Consider the following 19,826-nt stretch of genomic DNA (forward strand, 5'->3'; position numbering starts at 1 on the left):
AAGGACAAATTCTGGTATTCTCCACCCCTCAGTGAGAAATATGACATCACATAAAGTTTTTTTTTTAGTTTTTTTTTATTGAACTAAATAATTGATTTAACTGATTTACTGTTAGCAATGCAAAAATGAAGAGCAAAGAAATGTCATCTCCCAGTACCCCGCACACTTCATGCAGCATGACTTGAACTTTAACTTGGTTGGAGATGAAGATTTGAAAGTTGGATATTTATACCCTGAGATGGGAGTATGGATTAGAAAAAAAAACAGATTAGAGCAAATCTAACATTCTCACTGCTTTTTTTTTCTTTCGTTCTTTTTGAGAATGCAGTGCAGTTTATTAATATTGCTGACTCAGCATGTATGTTGACTGAGGTTGGCAGGAGAGGTCTTCCCAGGCAATTTTACTTTAATTTACAACTTTGTAAATTTAGATGGAAATATTGATTATAATGTTTATTTTGTTTCCATTATGGAGTAATGATGAGAGGAAGATGGCAGCTGAAGTGACCACTTCTCTCTAAATTACATTTTAAAACTCCTCAGTTGTACACCTTGCTTTGCTCTCATGATCCCGTTACACAGGCAGTCATCACTCCACGGCTTTGACTAATGGATAGCCTTTGCATCTCTGTAAAGTGTTGACTGCTGCATGATGTGCTCCAGCAGGCCTAAAAATGAGAAAAGTACAGAGTTTATAAAAGAGACCCTGTAAAATCATGCTGCTTTTTTTAATCTGAGTATTTGAATGCTGACATCAAAGCACAAATAGGTCCAATGTGTATTTGTTGTTTGATACTAGTAGAAAGCAAAGTCTTTTGATTCATCTCAGCACCAGCACACCTGCTAAAAGGGATGAATTCACAGGCCTTAATGTTCTGCTGACTAAAGCACATTCCAGAGCCCGTGGCTACACTGAGAGAGCATGGATCACTCAACTATATTTGCTCAAAACTGCAAAAGAAACTGTAATCATAGGATACTGTCTCAGTTATGCTACAGTTGATATGACCTCCCACACCCTTTCAAACAGGGGAGGGATCCAGCTTGACAGCAGTGAATGCCCCATTATTTCTGTTTCATTTGTACAACATTGCCCCCTAAAGTTTGTTCCTGAGTATATCTGACTCCCTGAGGAGCCCATGTCAGAGGACAATGCTACATCACAATAAAGGGCAGTAATTTACCACCACTTGCTCCCAGCTAATCAACCACAGATGCACCTCACCTGTATTACTCTGTCACTTTCAGTTTGGGAAAGATACTGGGGAACCATGACTATTCACATTGCATTTTAAAACCAGAGGGGGACATGTAGATGCAGGATAAATGGAGGTATCAGAAATAAGCCAAAGGGTTTGTGAAATGGAGGGAGTGGAGTGAAAAATTGACTTTGGAATTAGGTTGCTACATGTAATCCTGTATCCTCTTGTTCCTTCATTATAACCACTGTAGTACTTTTATAATGAGGGAAACGATGTGAACTGATGGTTCATCTAAACTATGGGAGTCATATATTACGGTATTTAAAGAAAATTAATCTCCTTCTGCATTTAAACCATGTTTAGATCATATGCACCCAACCCCTAACACTCCTTACCACATGAATAAAGCTAGAAACATCTAGAACTTCAGCATTTGGACTTTGTTCATTTTAATGACTCAGTTATCCCTTCCAAGTGTACTCAAGGTGTTAGGATCTTAAGGGTCTTAAAACCACAGAAACTGAGAGCAATGTAATGATTTTCAAGTTGTTTGTTGACTAATCTTAAAGTAGCTTGTTGTGACTGAGTAACTAAAGATTTGAGTGCTCACTAACAATTTAGAGGTAGGTATAAACATTTCATACACTTTGAATGTGAGGAAAGCTCATATTTAGTTTAAAATTAGCATTAATTAAGTTGCTATCAGTGCATTGAAGTAGCACATTCAGATATCAAGAAGCAATTTCCTAAGAAATAACACATGAATAAGTACAGAAACTCAAATGCATTTTGATATATGCACCAGGTGGACAACTGGCCATCAGAAGCATCCAGATCATCTGTAAACATCTGTCTCTGCATTTTTGGTATACAGCCAATCACTTTTTATCAATTCTGCCAACACATTTTTTAACTGTTTCTACTTGTAGAATCACTATTGCAATTTTCAGTGAGATATATATGATATATATGATGGGCCGTTTCATGAAGCAAGTGCAAAGCCGCAGTGATGTTCGAAAGCTAACAGCTATCTTAATGCATCACACATTGGGTGTGTCCGAATGTGCACCCTACTCCCGACATAGTGCCCTATACAGGGATCACGCCATTTTGTCGCAGTGTCCGAATGTCCAGAAAGAAAAAAGTAGGGCACTCTAAATTACCCACAATGCATCTTGAAAAATAGTGAGCATCGATGGTCACTAGACGGGTCAATATAGACCACAATGCACTGCAGGCAGAAGCTCAACATGGCGCAAGGAGGCGAAAAAATTGAGCTGCGTGAAATTACCTATAAGCAAACAAAGAATAAAATACAACATAAGGAATAAAAATTAAAGTATTTACACACAACTTTGGATTGGATTTGGAATGACATCTTAACGCAGGTTGTGGTTGCTGTGGTGACGGCGGTAGTCAAGTGGTTTGCAGCGAGGAAAGAATAGGCAGCTTTGTGTCCGAATCACCAAGAGAATGAGTCACTATGTAGTGTGCTATGTAGTGCAGCCCTATATAGTGAACGAGGGGTTAGGGAGTAGGGTGGACATTCGGACACAGCCATTATCTTTTCAAGTCTGTTATCTTCTTTCCACCCAAAAAAGCAACCAGACACATAACAAGCTCTGTTTGATTTCACCAAAAAACAAAAAGTATATGCTGCTATGTTTATATTTTTTAATCTACGCAGTCGTGCAGGTTCCCTTATTATAAATGGTACTGCCTCTTTCTGCTCTGGCTAACTATATCTTCTTGTACTTCATGTTGGTTTGTTGTATGAGAACCCTTAATGATACCTCTTTGTGTTGGCACAGAGGGGAACCGGAAACAATACTATAAAGTGTTTTTGGAGTGCTTAAACCCTTTCATACATGCTTATAACTATTGGAGACAGAACCTTTTTGTGTATGCACAACAAGAACTGCATTGTAGTTTAAAAAACTCTTTAGGGTGTTTGTTTAGCTTCTACTTCAGAGCTATCCTTTATTTTGAGGTAATGTTTCTATCGTACGTTATTTAGCTTCAAAGCTTTCTCATAAAGAGGGGAGCCATCTGTGAAGTAAAGGCTGTTTTATACCTTTACATTGATATCTGCCTGTGATGCTCTTAGACCCCACAGAGTTATGGATTCTGGGTGTATTTCAACACAGCTGAACAGACACTGAGTCCTAAGTCTGCAAGGATCAGACAAGTGTATGGTGACAGGTTGAATATATGAATGCAATGCTGGAACAAACCATTACTAAGGAAAACCATTAGATTTTTTTATTTCTTGATGTTATCCTCTAAAAATTTAATTTTTACTCCCTACTATCTGCTGCCTTGTTATGCCACTTCTTGGTATCACTCTCTGCAGTGTAAATGCAACCAGTGAAAAAGTCTTTATATTTTCTTCTGGAGACCTCCCTATTCCACACAGATTCTCTCAAATATTTGTTTCAAATATTTGTTTCAAATGTGCCAATTTAATAATAATAAAATTATGAAAGGTTTGCTTCAGGGTCTGTCCCTCCGTCAAGGAGTTCACAGGTCTTTAAACAAGGAATAAACAACCTTCCCACAATGTTGAACTGAGACAAAGAGGAGCTCACTAAAAAAAATAAATAAAAAAAAGAAGAAGAAGATGTAAGAACTCATATTTTAAACTGCTTTGAGGCAAATTTGGGTGTTATATCTTGATGCATTTTGTACATTTTTGTTGTTATATTGTAATGACACTGCTTTAAATGGCCGGTGTTCATAATGAACCCACAGCAATGCCAAAAGGTAAATAAATAAACAAAAAGAAAAGAACGTCTGGAAGCTTTATTTCATTGTATTTCATCATATTTTGAATTGCAACATGCTGTCAGAATTTTCTTTTGCACTAAATCAACACTATGCTACCACAAAGTGATGCAGATATCGGATCTATATTTTCAGGTGAGCACATCTGACATCTGCTTTATTTGATTTTCCAACGGCTGTTATATTTACACCCATATATGTAAATGTTTAAAAAAAAATTTAAACACAAAACGTTGATAAAAGTTTACTTAAAACGTTTATTTTTCTGAGGGTGGGTAAACTTAAACGTTACGTTTTGTGGCCTGTGGCACACTCTAGTGGCAGGAAGTCGGCCTTATATTTTGACGTTTCCGTCTCCGGCAGACATATTGCTTACCGGAGCAAGTTCTGGAAAGCTAGTAGTGGGCAAGGATTTGAAACAAATTTACATCTTTAAAGCGCGATTCACTCAAAACACATAGGACATCATGGGTAAGTTGTTTGTCTAATTAACATATTGTCAATGTGTTTAGATGATTGAAGGTTATTCTTTGTCCTCTGAGGTAGTAATTGTGAAATCATTCTGTCACTGTTGTTTAGCTAGTTAGCTACCTCATTAGCTAGGTAGCTAGTTAGCGTTGCGTCTGTGCGCAGTTGACTTGTTGGGTCGTTGTTTTTGTGTATGTTGACTTTTTGTTTATCAGTATGTCACTTATTTCACTTAAATACAGTGTCTCATCAGTCATGTAATGTCAGAACCGAGGTATTCTGATAATTTAAATAACAAAATGTAACCATTGCTATTTTTAAGCTAACTTAAAGGAAACTTAGCTAATTGCTAACTCTTTTAGCACCGCGCTGTCTGATTTTTCTGTTAGCGCAGACTAGCGTAGTTTTGGGCCAGAGTTAGATCCCCCCCCCAAAATATATTGGCTCATTACTATTAACTACAGCGTCACATTCGCCACTCACCCCGACATACATGTTAATGTGTTGGGAATGGCATTGTTAGCAAGTTGATGAGGTACGTTCCAACCACAGCCCATGGTTCCAAAGCTAGATTTACTTAGTATGGCTGAAACGATATGTGACAGGTTGTCCGGTACTGTTCAGTGGGTGTGCCACAATAAATTGGCAAGAGACATTCAGCGGCATTGTAAAAGTTCTAAATAATTGACAAGTATAAAAGTGAAAGCTAATTTGTTCAGATTTGAGTTTGCTAAGTGGCCAGCACATGTTAGCTTAGCTCCCTTAGCTCTGTCATGCAGCCCCACTCCACAAACCCACACAGTTATACAACGATGATGATACCATTTGTAAGAAATGAATTCTACAGTAGTTGTAAATATTTGAATAGCAATGCACCTAACTGACCAATTGTGTATAAAAGAAGGTAAGTGTCAGCCTTGACAATAGCCAAAGCGCGAGAAATCATTGTGTAGTTTTATCCTTTAAGCTCATGAGTTACAGGTTGTTTTTAATGTGGCATTTGTGGTCCCGTGTTTTCCAGACCATTCCCGCACAGGATTATTCATGTGTTTGTTCTTTACAGCAGCGCTGTTGGTAAGCTGCTGGTATAAAGATAAATGAGGGACTGGCACGGACTTTCTGTGTACAGTTAGACATAATTAATCTGTTAGCATATTGGATGGTAATGTCACAAAGTAATGAAGATTTACTTGCATTTTCTTTTGTCACTATATTATCATTTACACAGAAATTGCATTTGATCCATAAGTGGGTTCTTTTGGTTTTCATTTTAAACATGTTACATTGCCTTGAGAATTGACTTTAAACTTTTTCTGGCTGGTGTGCATGACTCAGACATACTTAAAAAAAGAAAGAAAAACTCCTTTGTTGTCTTGTATATTAAGTTTAAATAAACGTGCTGTTAAAATTTTTGCTATCGCTGTACACCACAGTTACAATTTCTCAACTATTCATTTGTGGGAGTCCAGCACTTTGCTTGGGATTGCTAACTCAAACCTAAGTATAGATAGATGACATCAAGAGTAGGAATAAGCTTTTTTTTCTTTCATCCGCTTCTGAATTGAGTCAAATTTTTCTTAACAATTACTCCCATTCTTTATTTTCCCCAGAAACTACATGCTGTCAGTTTGTTCTCTTCTGAAATGCAAATTTATATATGTACTCTCTGCCGTGCTATTTTGATTACACCTAGCACAAATGGCCAACAGACTGCAGGGTTGACAAACAGCATAAAATCTAACTAACGCAGTTGAGAAATGAGAGCAACCAGCTGCAACCTGTGTTTGCCCATCCCTGTGGCTTCACCGTCTGTACACATTACACACACACACATTAGCTTTTCACAATGCTGCTTGTGCTAATGTCCTCTAACCATTACATGACCTCAATTTCCGAAGCTTGTTCTAATATTTAACCTCAGAAGCCTCCTACTGATACTGCATTTCACTGCCACCTTGTATGTGCATGTGACGAATAAACAACTTGAAACTTGAAACATCGGAGGACTTTTGGCACAGAAGGTTGGCACCATTCTGCAGTGGTGGCAGGTTCCACCCTCCCTCTTTTGCTCCCCTTTACCCCCTGGGTGACTCAGTGATATGGCTGGTGCCCTGTGCTAGTGAATGACTGCACAAAAGCTGGGCAGTTTGTCCTGTGTGGGCACCAGTTTATGCCAACTCTGCTATTTAACAATACTGAATAAATATGTTTGTTCAGGCCATCAGTTGAATGGTTGATGAATAGATTAGCTGTGTGTTTGTGTACATGTGTATTTTTAGAGTGTGTTATCTAGTTTTTTATGAGCTAGTAATCATGCAATGCCTTTATATATAGACCATGTGCATGCTGTTTCTTCAACATCTCCTATTGTTAAAGATGTCAAAGGAAGCAAATGCAAATTTAATCAGTAGCGCCCTTAAATTAGTGAAATGATATAATTTGTTTCCTACTTTTCTTGATTGTGATATGTACGTATATTTGGCCCGTCAGAGCCATCAGCCGCCAGTCCGGCCAAGGATAACTACAGGATGAATCGCTACAAGAACAAAGCACTGAATCCAGAGGAAATGAGGCGCAGGAGAGAAGAGGAGGGCATTCAACTCAGGAAGCAGAAACGAGAACAGCAGGTATAGTGATAAATCAGTTTTCGGTGCAGTAACGTTTTTCATTTACCCAGCATTTTACAACAACTAGTTTTCCCAGAAATCTTGAATGGGTGGTGCTGTGTGCCGAAAACTCACATTGGTGGAACATACCTGGAACGTTCCACACTTTTGCTTATAAGCTGGTGTGGTCTTCAGACATGCTTGTTTTACTTTTGCAAACTTAATTTAACCTCATGCATATTTGCAGAGGATGATATTTAGCATAACCTTTAGGCTGGTAACTCCAAAATGACATAGTGCATGGAAGAATAGCCAACAAGCTGGCAGAGGTAAGTGTAGGGGATGCAAAGAAATAAGTTTGGGGAAAAGTTTAAGAAAAAGTGAAACAAGATTTAACAAACCAAAGGACCACAACAGTGAAAGAGGATCAGACTTCCGTACCAACAGTTTGTCAGCCAGATTTAGAATAAATCTTACAGAACTTGGAGGTGTGGTGGAAATGCAAACCATGGTTTCATATACCAGGTTATTATTAAAAAAAAAAAGTACTTTCTCTTTTACACACCTGCATATTTTTGTAATGTGTATACACTGACTATTTTGCTTTCACCATGAAAGCTTTTCAAGAGGAGAAACGTGGACATTCTCAATGAAGAGGAAGCCACTTTTGAGAGTCCACTGGTGGACTCTTACCTCAGCTCTCCAGTAACGGTGAGTGCTTATTTTTCTCATAACTCTTGAGCAGCATAGATATAGATATGAAGATCTGAAGCTGCATTTAGTGTCACATATTTGGTTTTAATAGTTTGTGGTGTATATCCAGCTTCCCAGCTTGTGGTTTTAAAAGAGTGATGCCTGTCCTCACTGGATTGTACATGTTCCTTTTCAGGAAGGAGTTATTACCAGAGACATGGTTGAGATGCTTTTTTCAGAGGATCCAGAGCTGCAACTCGCCACAACACAAAAGTTCAGAAAACTACTTTCCAAAGGTACTTATCAGGTGTTGTATATTCAGATTGATCCTTCATAACAGTAGAATAGGTCGTAGGGAGCTTTGCAGACTATGCAAAATGCCAGCATGTGTGTTTTATCTTTGCTCATTTCAGAGCCTAACCCTCCAATTGATGAAGTTATAAATACACCTGGAGTTGTTGAGAGATTTGTAGAGTTCCTGAAGAAGAGCATCAACTGCACACTACAGGTTAGTCAATAAAAATACTCTTAAACCCCTAAAACATCTCAGCTAGATGTTTATATGTAAGGTACTAAAAGTGCAATAATGCCAACCTGTTTAAACAAAATCAGATGCATTCCAGTCAGTCGTTCACAGAACATTGTTTGTTAATGCAGGCCAACATATCTGATGATGAAGTAAATCAAAGCAGTGGATTAGACTGATTGCTAGTGGCATTGATTCTGCACAAATCAGATGTCATCTTAGATGATGAAGGGGTTAAGTGCCTTGTTCAAGGGCCCACAGTGGTTCTCCTCTGGTGGATCTCTGAGAACTTGAACGCCGGTTCTCCAGACCCAAGCCCACTTCTTTAACAACTAGGCCACCACTCCCCCACACATTGACAAATACAAAGTGAATTAAAAAGAAACAAAAGTTGAGCTGACCCATTGAATCTTTTGGCATTCTTGAGCTTTCTGATCATTTATTGTTGAATGTCTTAAAGTTACATTGTAAAATGTCTTAAAACCTCGTTGTTCAAACTTATTCTGCACTTCTGCAGTTTGAAGCCGCCTGGGCTCTGACCAACATAGCGTCAGGAACGTCCCTCCAGACAAAGACAGTTATTGAGGCCGGAGCTGTACCAATCTTCATTGAACTACTTAACTCGGACTACGAGGACGTGCAAGAACAAGTACCACAGTTTTACAATTTAACTGACGCCACAAGTTGTATCTATTTGCCTCAAAGTTTTTTATATGATGTTAAATTTTAAAAAGCTCTCGTATGTTGCTTCTTCTTCAGGCTGTGTGGGCCTTGGGCAATATTGCAGGTGATAGTGCTGTGTGCAGGGACTACGTGCTGAACTGTAACATCCTTCCACCTCTATTAATGTAAGTAAATACATAACCACCAGCTCAAAAGTTGCTATCTGTGATGTGTTACTGTTGTGATCTCATTTCCTGAGTTTTGGTTCTTGTTGTTTCAGGCTTCTGACCAAATCCACCAGATTGACAATGACTAGAAATGCAGTTTGGGCCCTGTCTAATCTGTGTAGAGGAAAAAACCCTCCACCTTCTTTTGAAAAGGTAAAATTTACACTGTTGAATGTTATTGAACAGGAGCTGCTCATAGTGACATTAACAGAGTTATGTTAAACACTGCCAGAGGCTACGGCTACAGCAGCAAGTTACTTCTGTTATCTACATGTTATTAAAGCTAATTTAGCACTTTTCTAGACTCATAGAATTTCTTGACTAATTGATTTCTCTGTGAGTTTTGTCATACTGTTGGTGTCTTAAACACTATGAATATGCAGCCATTTTATTCTAGTCTTTGTGATCTAAGTGGCACCTTTCAGCAACCAGAAGTTAATTTTAAATCTTTCTGGTCACTGAGACTGTTGCATGCTCCTAAGACAATGAATTCTGTGTTGCAAAAGCTCGTGCTATATCTGTAATGTGGCAAACTTAGATAAATGTGATGGTGCCATGTTACTTCTCCCCTCAACTCGTGTTTGTCAGAGTATTACTGACTTGATCTGTTTGGGTGTCACGAGTGATGGCGAGTTCATGTCATTCATGGTCATAAATATGTATGTTTGTGCTGTCTAGGTCTCACCTTGTTTGCCAGTGCTGTCCAGGCTCTTATTTAGCAGTGACCCAGACTTGCTGGCAGACGCCTGCTGGGCTCTATCCTACCTTTCAGATGGCCCCAATGACAAGATCCAGGCTGTCATTGACTCTGGTGTCTGCAGGCGCCTTGTAGAACTACTCATGTAAGTTTAGGTTTTACCTTATTGTTTCTGTTGCAGTGAATTTGACTTGTGAAAAGCTTAAAATTACTGATTTGTTAAACCCTCCTCTTTGCAGGCACACAGACTTTAAGGTGGCCTCTCCTGCCTTAAGAGCTGTGGGGAACATTGTCACTGGAGATGACATCCAAACACAGGTGAGCTTGTGTTGTTGATCTGGCTCTGCCAGTCACACAAGTCCATAATTTGGAGGAAAGATAAAACGAGGAGTGTAGATGGTTGTGATGAAATTCCAAACTTCTCTGGAAAACTGTGAGATTAATTCTGAGGACCAAACAATGCTCACCATGGAGTATTTCACCCAATGCAGCAAGTGATCCCACATGTGTTGTTGAGATAAATTCATTGTTTGTGTGACTGTGCAGAATAATGAATCTGTTTTGCTTTGCTGTGTTCAGGTGGTGTTGAACTGCTCAGCCCTGCCCTGCCTGCTACACCTGCTCAGCAGCGCTAAAGAGTCCATTCGCAAGGAAGCATGTTGGACCATCTCAAACATCACAGCAGGAAACCGAGCACAAATACAGGTGATGGAGAAATTCAGAACAACTAGGGCTGCACCGATACCACATTTTTACAGAGTACAAGTACTTACATTTGAGTACTTGCCAATAAAGAGTACTGATATGAGTACCAATAAATCCCATTACAATTCACTGGTAAGGAGTGTGGACCAGATGCGGCGACTGAGTGGTAAATTGTATGTTATAAAAGTCATCCTGCAGCATCCTTTAAATGTAAGGCTGGAAAACTGAAGAATCTTCAGAAATGAGGAGAATAAAGTGGGTTTTGGTGGATTCTGTTTACCACTATGACAAAGCATCTTCATGTCTAAAATAAGGTTCTTTCGTCGAGATGATGGAAAATTCTAATTTTTAATATAGAATGAGTAATAATTTTAAATAGAATTGATTAAAAATGTAGGGTAGAGGAGAAAATTTTAAAAGAAAAAGTTAAATAATAAAGGAGAATACTAATTATGATTGTGAGTACCACTTAAATTTAAGGTAGCTATTACTGCGCACAGAAAACGCTGATCATCTTCAGGCCTAATTATATTTTAACCCCAGAACTAATCAAGTAAACAGGAAGGTTTACCAAATGCTTGAATGATCTGCTCTGCCTCAGTCACTGACACGGGAGCCGTCCATCACTTTCTTATATTCCTTCCTCTGGTCAAGCTTCTCCGAGGAGTTGTCTTCATAAACTCTGAATGAATGATCCTGGTGACGTAGTGTACCTCTCCTCCGAGCCTCCTGGACCAGACGTTCCCTTCTCTGGAAGTGGTGGAAGGATAACGAGTTGTTTTTTTGTTTTTCCCCCTGGGCTTTGGTTTGAGGGTCGTGCTGTGCTGAGCTCAGTCCAGTTCCGGTGGGGAAGATAGTAAAATGGTAAATGGTCCGTATTTATATAGCACTTTACTGTACCTGGGATGATACCCAAAGCACTTTACAGCATATGTCACACACAGAAGCTGCCATGCAAGGAGCTCAACCACGACCCATCAGGAGCAATTAGGGGTTTGATGTCTGGCCCAAGGACACCTCGAGATGAACTTGACTTGGCCGAGGATCGAACCGGCAACCCTCGGGTTACAAGACGACCGCTCTACATAGCTCTAAAAAGAACTGCGTAGGTTGTGGACTTTCGGTTTCCTCAGGCAGCCCAATCAGCCGAACGTTGTAGCTTCTCCCCTCCTGGTCAGTTAGCGTAGCTTTTAGCTTCCTATTAGCAGTTTGAAATAGAGTTTCTGTTGTGGTGGCTCGTGATTGTTGCCTGGACTGTGTCCAATTTGTTAAGTTCTTGGAAGGACATCTTGAGCTCGGAGAACAGGGCTGATCTGTGGTCAGCTAGTAGTGCTACGATGTTGTGTTTGCTAATATGGGCGCGGGCTTCGGACTTTTCACCTGGTTCAGTGGTTTGTGGTAATGCTTTTTTTTTTTTTTTTTTTTTTTTTTTAAATGTGCGCCAGTTTCACAGAGAAATCTCTTTGCATTAACATGTTAATTTTGACAGCACTAGTTTTTTCACACTGGTATCAGTTTTATTGTATCAGAACTTTTGAGTATGAGTACACCTGATATTTGTATTGGTGCATCGCTAGGAACAACCTGCACTCCTGTTTATTTCTACGATACCCACTTCACTACAGATTAAACTTTTTTTTTTTTTTTATTGAATTTGTGCCTTTTACATCTCGAATATTGAATGTTTTTGCTGTTTACTTCTTTTTGACTTGTTTATGCTCAGAAATTCTTACGATTGTGGCCAGTAACCAACTTTTGTGGTGTGCCAGACGTCTTGTCCATTATTTTAAGTTTTGTTGTACTGGATGGTTATTATAGATACTGCCTGTACATGCTGTAGCTTTCCATGATTGACAGGTAAAGCAAAACTTTTTTTTCACGCTGTTGGTGATTCATCGCTTTTTTAAAAACAGTGTTTGACAAAAACCTTCTACTTTCTGGTTAAGCTCTTATAGCATTTTATACTGATCAAAATATTAACATCTGGCCTTTGAGCGTTAATCGTCCTTAAGTTCTGCATTAAATAACTGCAGTAGATATCAGCTCGGGGTGATGCAAAAAAGCTCATTTTATCTAATGCTGCTGCACTCACAGCTACTGCTTATCTCAGAGTCCTGCTTAGAAGTTGTTGTCCAGCACATCCTGTGAGCAGAACTGTCATGTGGGTTGTGTAAACTGCACAGAGTCTTGGACTTCATTTGGTTTCATGGGCTGGCCAGATTTATATCTAATTCATAGGACGTAAATGTCCAAGACATCTTTCACCCTTTAAGGAATTCTGTCAAAGAAAACCATGACTACTTTTCCTTGTTTACCCCAAACAAAGAAGAGGATCTTTACCAACGATGGCATTGCACCCAAGATTGGAGGTTTTCTGTGTCCTTAACACTGGAAATCTAGAGGTCCAAAACAGATTATTCTTTTGATAAAAACTCGTCAACATCTTTTAAACCACATTTAATTTCCTTGCAGAAACTTGCTCCTGGTGCTGAATATAGATTCTCGGGTTATTGTGTTGAAGTGCACACACATTGCCATAATACTGTCCCACCTGCAGTGGAAAGAGTTGAGGTTCTTCATTGGACCTTTTCTGAACTCTGTGCATGAAGAATACGTTTGCACTGTATCTTCTTATTGGTCTCATTTTGGAGAATGAATGTGTTCAACTCATATACAGATATTAAATAATTTGTCTGCTCAAATGATTGTAATATCTGAGCATTTTAAGAATATTTTCTTTTTCTAAAATGCACAAACACATCCCCCTGCCTGTAACAGCAGTATTTGGTACACTTCCTCCTCACAGAGCCTTTTAATAAACCAGTACATGTGTTATGCTTTCTGTCCCGCAAAACCTCCCACAGCTCCTATGATCAGGGGTGGGGAACCACTGCTCTAAAAAGGTCTTATAGATATCTGTGAGTCATGTAATAAACCGTTTAAAGCATGATCTAAAACAACGTGACAGCCAGTTTGGAAAGCAGATGGGTTTTAATACTGATTATCTTGGTTTGAAATGCTGAATTAGCAAAAATCATAACTTAGATTTTCACAATGACTGAGTCATTTGGTTTACTTTTTAAACTGGGTTCAGAGCAGTATTGTATTTCAAGTCTGTGTTTTTAAAATTTTCTACATTGTGTTTGTGATACAAATACTTTACATTACACTCAAATAAACCCTATTAAAGGTTCCCGAACCATGATGCTGCTTCATGAGACTCTGACCTGATCTCCTCTGTTCTGCTTCTCCACAGACCGTAATCGATGCCAACATCTTTCCAGTACTGATCGACATTCTACAGAAGGCTGAATTCAGGACCAGGAAAGAGGCAGCCTGGGCCATTACCAACGCTACCTCTGGAGGAACACCAGAACAGATCAGGTTTGACTGAAAGGAAATAAACCATTTACATCATTTAATGGCTGAAAATGACAATCGTTTTAATTAGATTTCTCAGATTTTCTTTCTGTTTGAGCAAGTTAATCACATTGGTGCCACATCAACAAACTGACACAGAACTTGCTGTAAATGAAGGTGAATTTGACATGTTCAATGATGTCTTGACAGTTCTAAAAACTGAGAGGATGACGATGAGAACTAATGAATTACCTGATTAAAAAGAAATGAATGAATGTGACACATTATGGGAAGCTTATTTTAATGCCAGTTCTAATCAGAGAAAAGCTGTGTAGCCCAAAAAAAACCCAAACAAAACAAAAAAGCCAAAATATTCAATTACTGTTCAGAAAAGCACTGCAACACATCAGACGTCTGTCTTGTCTGTTTGTATTCAGATATCTGGTGAACTTGGGCTGCATTAAGCCTCTGTGTGATCTGCTGACTGTGATGGACTCTAAGATAGTTCAGGTTGCTCTCAACGGACTAGAAAACATCCTGAGGCTGGGCGAGCAGGAGGCCAAGCAGGAGAACAATGGCACTGGTGTTAATCCTTACTGCAGCCTCATCGAAGAGGCCTACGGTACTGAGCTCAACGCACATGCAAACAAACATTACAAGACATTTATGTGTCCTATAGCTGCTGGACATTTAGTCTTTCAAACTGAGCTGTCATGGGACAAAATGTAATGAAATCTGAAAGAAGATATTGGAATACAGATTTTTTTTTTTTTTTTTGGAATAAAAGTTATACGATTCTTAGAGTACTGACATGGAAATCATTGTTGGAGAATTGAAAAGATTTTTAGGTCATATTCAGACATAATCTGCATTAGTGTACTGACATCTTTAAAAAAAAAAATAAAAAAATCTGTCAACAATTTGACAATTCTAGATGCCTTTTACTTTGGGGAAAATTCCATTTCATATTTTGTGAGACAGCAGTGATAGAGTTGGAAGACAAAAACAGTTTTGAATAAGGTCTTGCTGTGACCTGCAGGCCAATCAAGCTCCACCTACATCCAAGTTGTTTATTGTTAGATTAGAAGCCACGCCCACCAGCACCTAACCCTGCCCCCTAACCAGTCAAATTGGATGTGGGTTGGAGGTGGATAAACCAGAAATACCTAAACTCTCTGATAAACCTCCCAACACTATCTCAATCTGACATCGTTACTTGTTTTTCCAGGTCTTGACAAGATCGAGTTCCTCCAGAGCCACGACAACCAGGAGATCTACCAGAAGGCCTTTGACCTAATTGAGCACTACTTCGGCGTGGAGGATGAGGACAGCAGTTTAGCTCCTCAGGTGGACCAGGCCAACCAGCAGTTCCTCTTCCCCCAGCAGGAGGCTCCCATGGAGGGCTTCCAGCTATAAGTCAGCGACCCTGTTCTCTAAATTACTTCACCTTTCCCGTCTAGACTTTCCCACATCACAAAGGGCCCCCAGAAGCCGAAGTCATTCAACCATTATTGCCCCCCCAAACACCACACAGACACACACCTCCTTTATTCATTCTTTCCAAGCAGCCGACTGACTTCTCACAGGGTCGTTTTTCCATTTTCTTTGTTTTCTTTTCTTTTCCTGGTCAATGTGGGGTTTCACACCAACTCCATTACACCCAGCAAGGGAGCTGATCACCTCATAACCCAAAGTGTGAGCCTGCCCTGGCTTAAAATACACACACGCAGACATCTTCCTGCCATTTGAAAAATCTCAGATCCCGTGGCTGGCAGTAACCGCGGTTAACATCTCTAGACGTTTATTTTCCAATGGGACATTCCTATTTTCTGGGTTACACACACGCTCCCTTGCAGAGTTCACGGACTGGGGTAAATCAGGTGAAGTATGCCCAGTTCTTGATGTCAGTTTGATTTTGTGCAATTCAACAAAAATAACTTTTTCCCCCCTATTTAGTTGAATAATTCTCCTCCCTTAACCCTTATTTATCTACTCTTTTTTTTTTTTTTTTTTTTTTTAAGTTCTTAATACTTTTTGTTTCTTTTGCTCTAATTGAAAGTACTTGGTTTCTACCCAGAGGCACCCAGATTGTTTGGCTTAGGGCTGGTCTGAATCAGCTGCCCAATCAAAGAGGTGACTCTTTTGTTTTATTTTTTTCTCTTTTTTTTATTTTTATTGGGACAATATTTTTTGGTGGGTGGGGGGGTGAAAATTAGAGTGAAACTTTAGAAAACAGAATATTACAAACTTCGGAATGGCTCTGATTGGGATATCACTAAACGTATTGGGTTTTTAGAGGATTTCTTAAATCTATTATAACAAAAACAAAAAAAAAATAATTGAGGTTTCAAGGGTGGAATAGTTAGAGATCCAATGTTCGTTGTGTGCTGTGTTATTAATAATACATCTGAATTATGAAGTGATCTAACTATTAATAATCAAAGGAAGAGTTGGGATTGAGGGGAAGAGCCAGCAGCAGTAAACCAAACTTGTCTTTATATTTAACGGCATTCAGCTGATCGCAGATGCTTAAATGAGGTGAAATACTTCCTGCATTAATGGAAATCTCGAACAGATTTGTGATTTGACTGAACCCCAGTGTAAACGGGTTTCTGCTGGGTAACTAAGGCCCTGTGCTCCGCCCCTCCCCAGTTGTTTTCTGGCAGGGTTTTTGCATGGTGTTATATTCTCCTGCCTGCAGTCTCTGGGTATCCCTGGCCAAACTCAAAGCAGTTGGCACACAGAGATGGGAACATTGTGACGTGTTTCTTTGTCACAGCATTGGGGCTCAAAGCAGGACGTAACGATATGCAACGATTTTTGCTGGTGTGACTAGTGATAGTGTAGTGACCCTGTTGGTGTTTTGTATAGTGGTAGAGTTTATAAATGACCTATTCTGTATCACTATATCTTTGAGGAATGGAAATGCGAACTCCAAATGATTTTGCATGGGTCAGTTGTGATGTGTCTGGGTACTGATGTAAATATCCAACCATGGAAAATCTGCTGCGTCTGTGTCCCATCACAGGTCTTAGATCTGCCAGAGTTTGGTTGGGGATACATCTCAGATGAGCGTTGAGCCTAAGTGCAACAAAAATTCAAGTATCGACAATATATTTGAATTTTGATGTATTTGCATTACATATATTTGCACACACTTCATGCACACTTGCATACAACACCAGCAGACACTGTACACACACCTCACACAGATGAGTGGCTAGTAGCAAGAAATCGGTTTCCATTATCCTCAGCCTCAAAGTTTCACTTTCAAGTTTCTCTGAAGGATAAAAATGATTTTGAGCTACAAAATGTTACCTTTTGGTTCTGTTAGTTTTTTTCAATTGAAACAATGAAAGTCTGTCAGAGGCAGTTAATGGAAACCTGTTTTTGTTGTTTCTAGCCACAAGACTTTTGGTGGTTTAAATGAGCCTGAAAATACCCTGACCGCAGACAGGCGCTGCCTCTGGGAGAGAGGGAGGCCAGTCTCTGGTCAGCGTTGAGGCTTTTTGTGGGTGAAGCAGAACTGTGGTCGTGTGATGTTTTGACTGACAGGCACTGTGTGAGGGAGAGGTTGATTGACTCTTTAAAGACTATGTCCCAATACGAGTCTGGGAGCCGCTGTTCTGTGGATTACTGAAGCAGCTCTTTCTCCTCATGAAAATGACAACAGAATTGTTTTTTTTTTGACAAAATATTGCATAAACAATTTTTTTTTAACCTCTAAAAAGTTCCCTTTATGTGGAAGAACATCTGCTGTACACAGGGATGTCCATCTGTCTGTTCAGGTATTCCCTTTTTGACAGATGAATAAATAGCATCTTTGTGTCAGTTATCTACAGAACATGTGCTCCTGGCTGACATGAGAAGTCACATCATGAGTAATTAACAACAACGTACCTCTACATAACTGACGTGTAGAGCAGCATTTAGAGCTGAATCTTTTATTTCTTTGCTCTGGCTACAAATAATGCCAAAATTGCAATATATATAAAAGAAACTAAAATAAATAAGGAATCACTGCATTAACCGGAAACGCATATTTATATTTGCTGAAGAATGAAAATGCACTCCTGCTCACTAAAGTGCCAATCCGACCAACAAAGACTGGAGGTTCGTATGTTTCTGTCTGTGACTTATAGATAATTTCTTTATATCTTTATTTACTTGAATGTGCACATGTTCTGTGCAAAACATTGCTGCTCTATTTTCCTTATCTTTAAAGTTACATTAGTTGCCATTGTTTCTTAGGGAAAGTGGCATTCTTTACTGGGGCACCTAAATGATATTTAATTGTCTAGAAGGGGGGGACCCTGTAAAATTGGTCTTTCCAGCCTACTTTGATTGATGTGATGGTCCCTGCTCTGAGTCTTCTAATGGTTTCACTGTGCGTAGCTAAGCTGCAAATGTTTGGATTAAAAGACGTGTTTTCATGCTGTAGAGAAATTGGTGTTACTTTTTTTCTTTTTTTAAGGTCAAGGCCTGCATTCAGTCACTCTGTGCTAAAAAAAAAAAAACAAAAACAGTCTATACTGAAATGAACATTGCAGCTTGTAAAATGTGGCACATGATGAAAGGTTGGGCAACTAGCAGACAATTGCAGGTGTCAGCCTTATGCTTTGTTAGTTTACCAAACGTTTGTCATCCTGAAGGCTGGTTGAAATGATTTACATCAGCTTTCGTTCTTTGGTCGATGTAACCGGAGCGTGTTGATATAAAAATTACTTCAAACTTTTTTCTTTTTTTTTTCTTATCTTGCTTTTCAATCCTTTCCCTCTGTGGGAGAAAAGGTTTCTTTTCTTTCACATTCAAGTTCTGTAAACCTGCAAAATAATCCAGAAGACTGCAATAAATATTGTTAAAAATCAATTCCCCTTCTCCGGGGTGGGGGTAAAGATCCACCTACTGCTCTCAAAGGTGACTCTCATTCCACTGGGTGGAGCAATCGGAGGCAACCGCTAGACATTTTTCTAAGTTTAAAATCTGGGATTCAGAAATAGTGCAGTTATTTACATTAAAAAGTATTATAATTTAAACTATATGTATGTTCTGATACATTGATAGGGATACAGATGCAATTCTAATCACTTCTGAGAAGTGGAGAAAAAAAAAGCCTCAAACTTGTCAGAAAAAAACTTAAAAAAAAAAAAAAAAAAAAAAACCTAAAAAAAAAAGAAATAAAATGGGTGGTGAGAATACAAGCCTTTTCTGCTATGCTTGATCTTTTTCCTGATCAGGATACTCTAGGCTATATTTTTGGATAATGGTGTTTAGAGTACGAGTTTGTCCTAGTCAGGCTGCTTGATCAGGAACCTTGTAGTCTACATGGGAGTGAACAGACATCTCAAAATATCTCAAATCTGACTTGTCTTCCGTCCTAGACGCTTGTTGGTGTCTTTATCAAAACCTAAAGCCACTCTTGGCTCAGTCAAGTAATGTCTACGCTACAGATGTTTACAGATGCTACTTGTTTGTAAAATATTTTCATATGCCATCATTGACCAGTCCTGATATGTTTTCTGCTCTGGTCCTCTCATTTCTCTTACTCGTATTTATTTTCTCTTTTATTGTTTAATTTTTTTTTTTCTTTCATTTGTTCCAAATTGCCCATCTTATACTGTGACTCGACTTGACTTTACCGACGGTATGAATGCGTGACGAGAAACTTATACACTTAAACTGAACATGACACACAAACATAAACATGAAAGAAAACTGCATACAAGAAACTGCAACAATATAAAAAAAAAGAATAAAGAAAATATATTGAATTTAAATTGTTCAGAGGAAATACTGTACAAAACAAATAAAGTTATGTTTCAACCCTTTCATGCATTAGTTTCTTCTTGTTCCTGGTCGTCAGTTGCATGGTTTGCACTTTTTTTTCCAAGGAGA

The 19,826-nt window shown here is 38.9% G+C and overlaps 1 protein-coding gene across 1 annotated transcript; it reads left to right on the top strand.

Annotated features, from left to right (window-relative positions):
- Nucleotides 1-4,330: 4,330 nt before the first annotated feature.
- On the top strand, nt 4,331-19,760 carry kpna6 (karyopherin alpha 6 (importin alpha 7)). The gene is made up of 14 exons (XM_042011592.1): nt 4,331-4,457; nt 6,945-7,081; nt 7,679-7,771; nt 7,950-8,049; nt 8,167-8,261; nt 8,797-8,928; nt 9,039-9,127; nt 9,223-9,322; nt 9,848-10,011; nt 10,106-10,184; nt 10,446-10,571; nt 13,828-13,955; nt 14,369-14,553; nt 15,160-19,760. The coding sequence occupies exons 1-14, from the start codon at nt 4,454-4,456 to the stop codon at nt 15,345-15,347; spliced, it is 1,620 nt and encodes a 539-aa protein (XP_041867526.1). The 5' UTR covers nt 4,331-4,453; the 3' UTR covers nt 15,348-19,760.
- The last annotated feature ends 66 nt before the right edge of the window (nt 19,761-19,826 follow it).

This window comes from Melanotaenia boesemani, chromosome 17 (genome assembly GCF_017639745.1).
Source record: "Melanotaenia boesemani isolate fMelBoe1 chromosome 17, fMelBoe1.pri, whole genome shotgun sequence".
Classification (NCBI taxonomy): Eukaryota; Metazoa; Chordata; class Actinopteri; order Atheriniformes; family Melanotaeniidae; genus Melanotaenia; species Melanotaenia boesemani.

What these genes read in the sequence shown, in the direction of transcription:
- kpna6 (XM_042011592.1), top strand. An exon ending in ACGAGGACGTGCAAGAACAA is followed by an intron (nt 8,929 to 9,038) that starts GTACCACAGTTT and finishes CTTCTTCTTCAG; the next exon opens with GCTGTGTGGGCCTTGGGCAA. An exon ending in ATCCTTCCACCTCTATTAAT is followed by an intron (nt 9,128 to 9,222) that starts GTAAGTAAATAC and finishes TTGTTGTTTCAG; the next exon opens with GCTTCTGACCAAATCCACCA.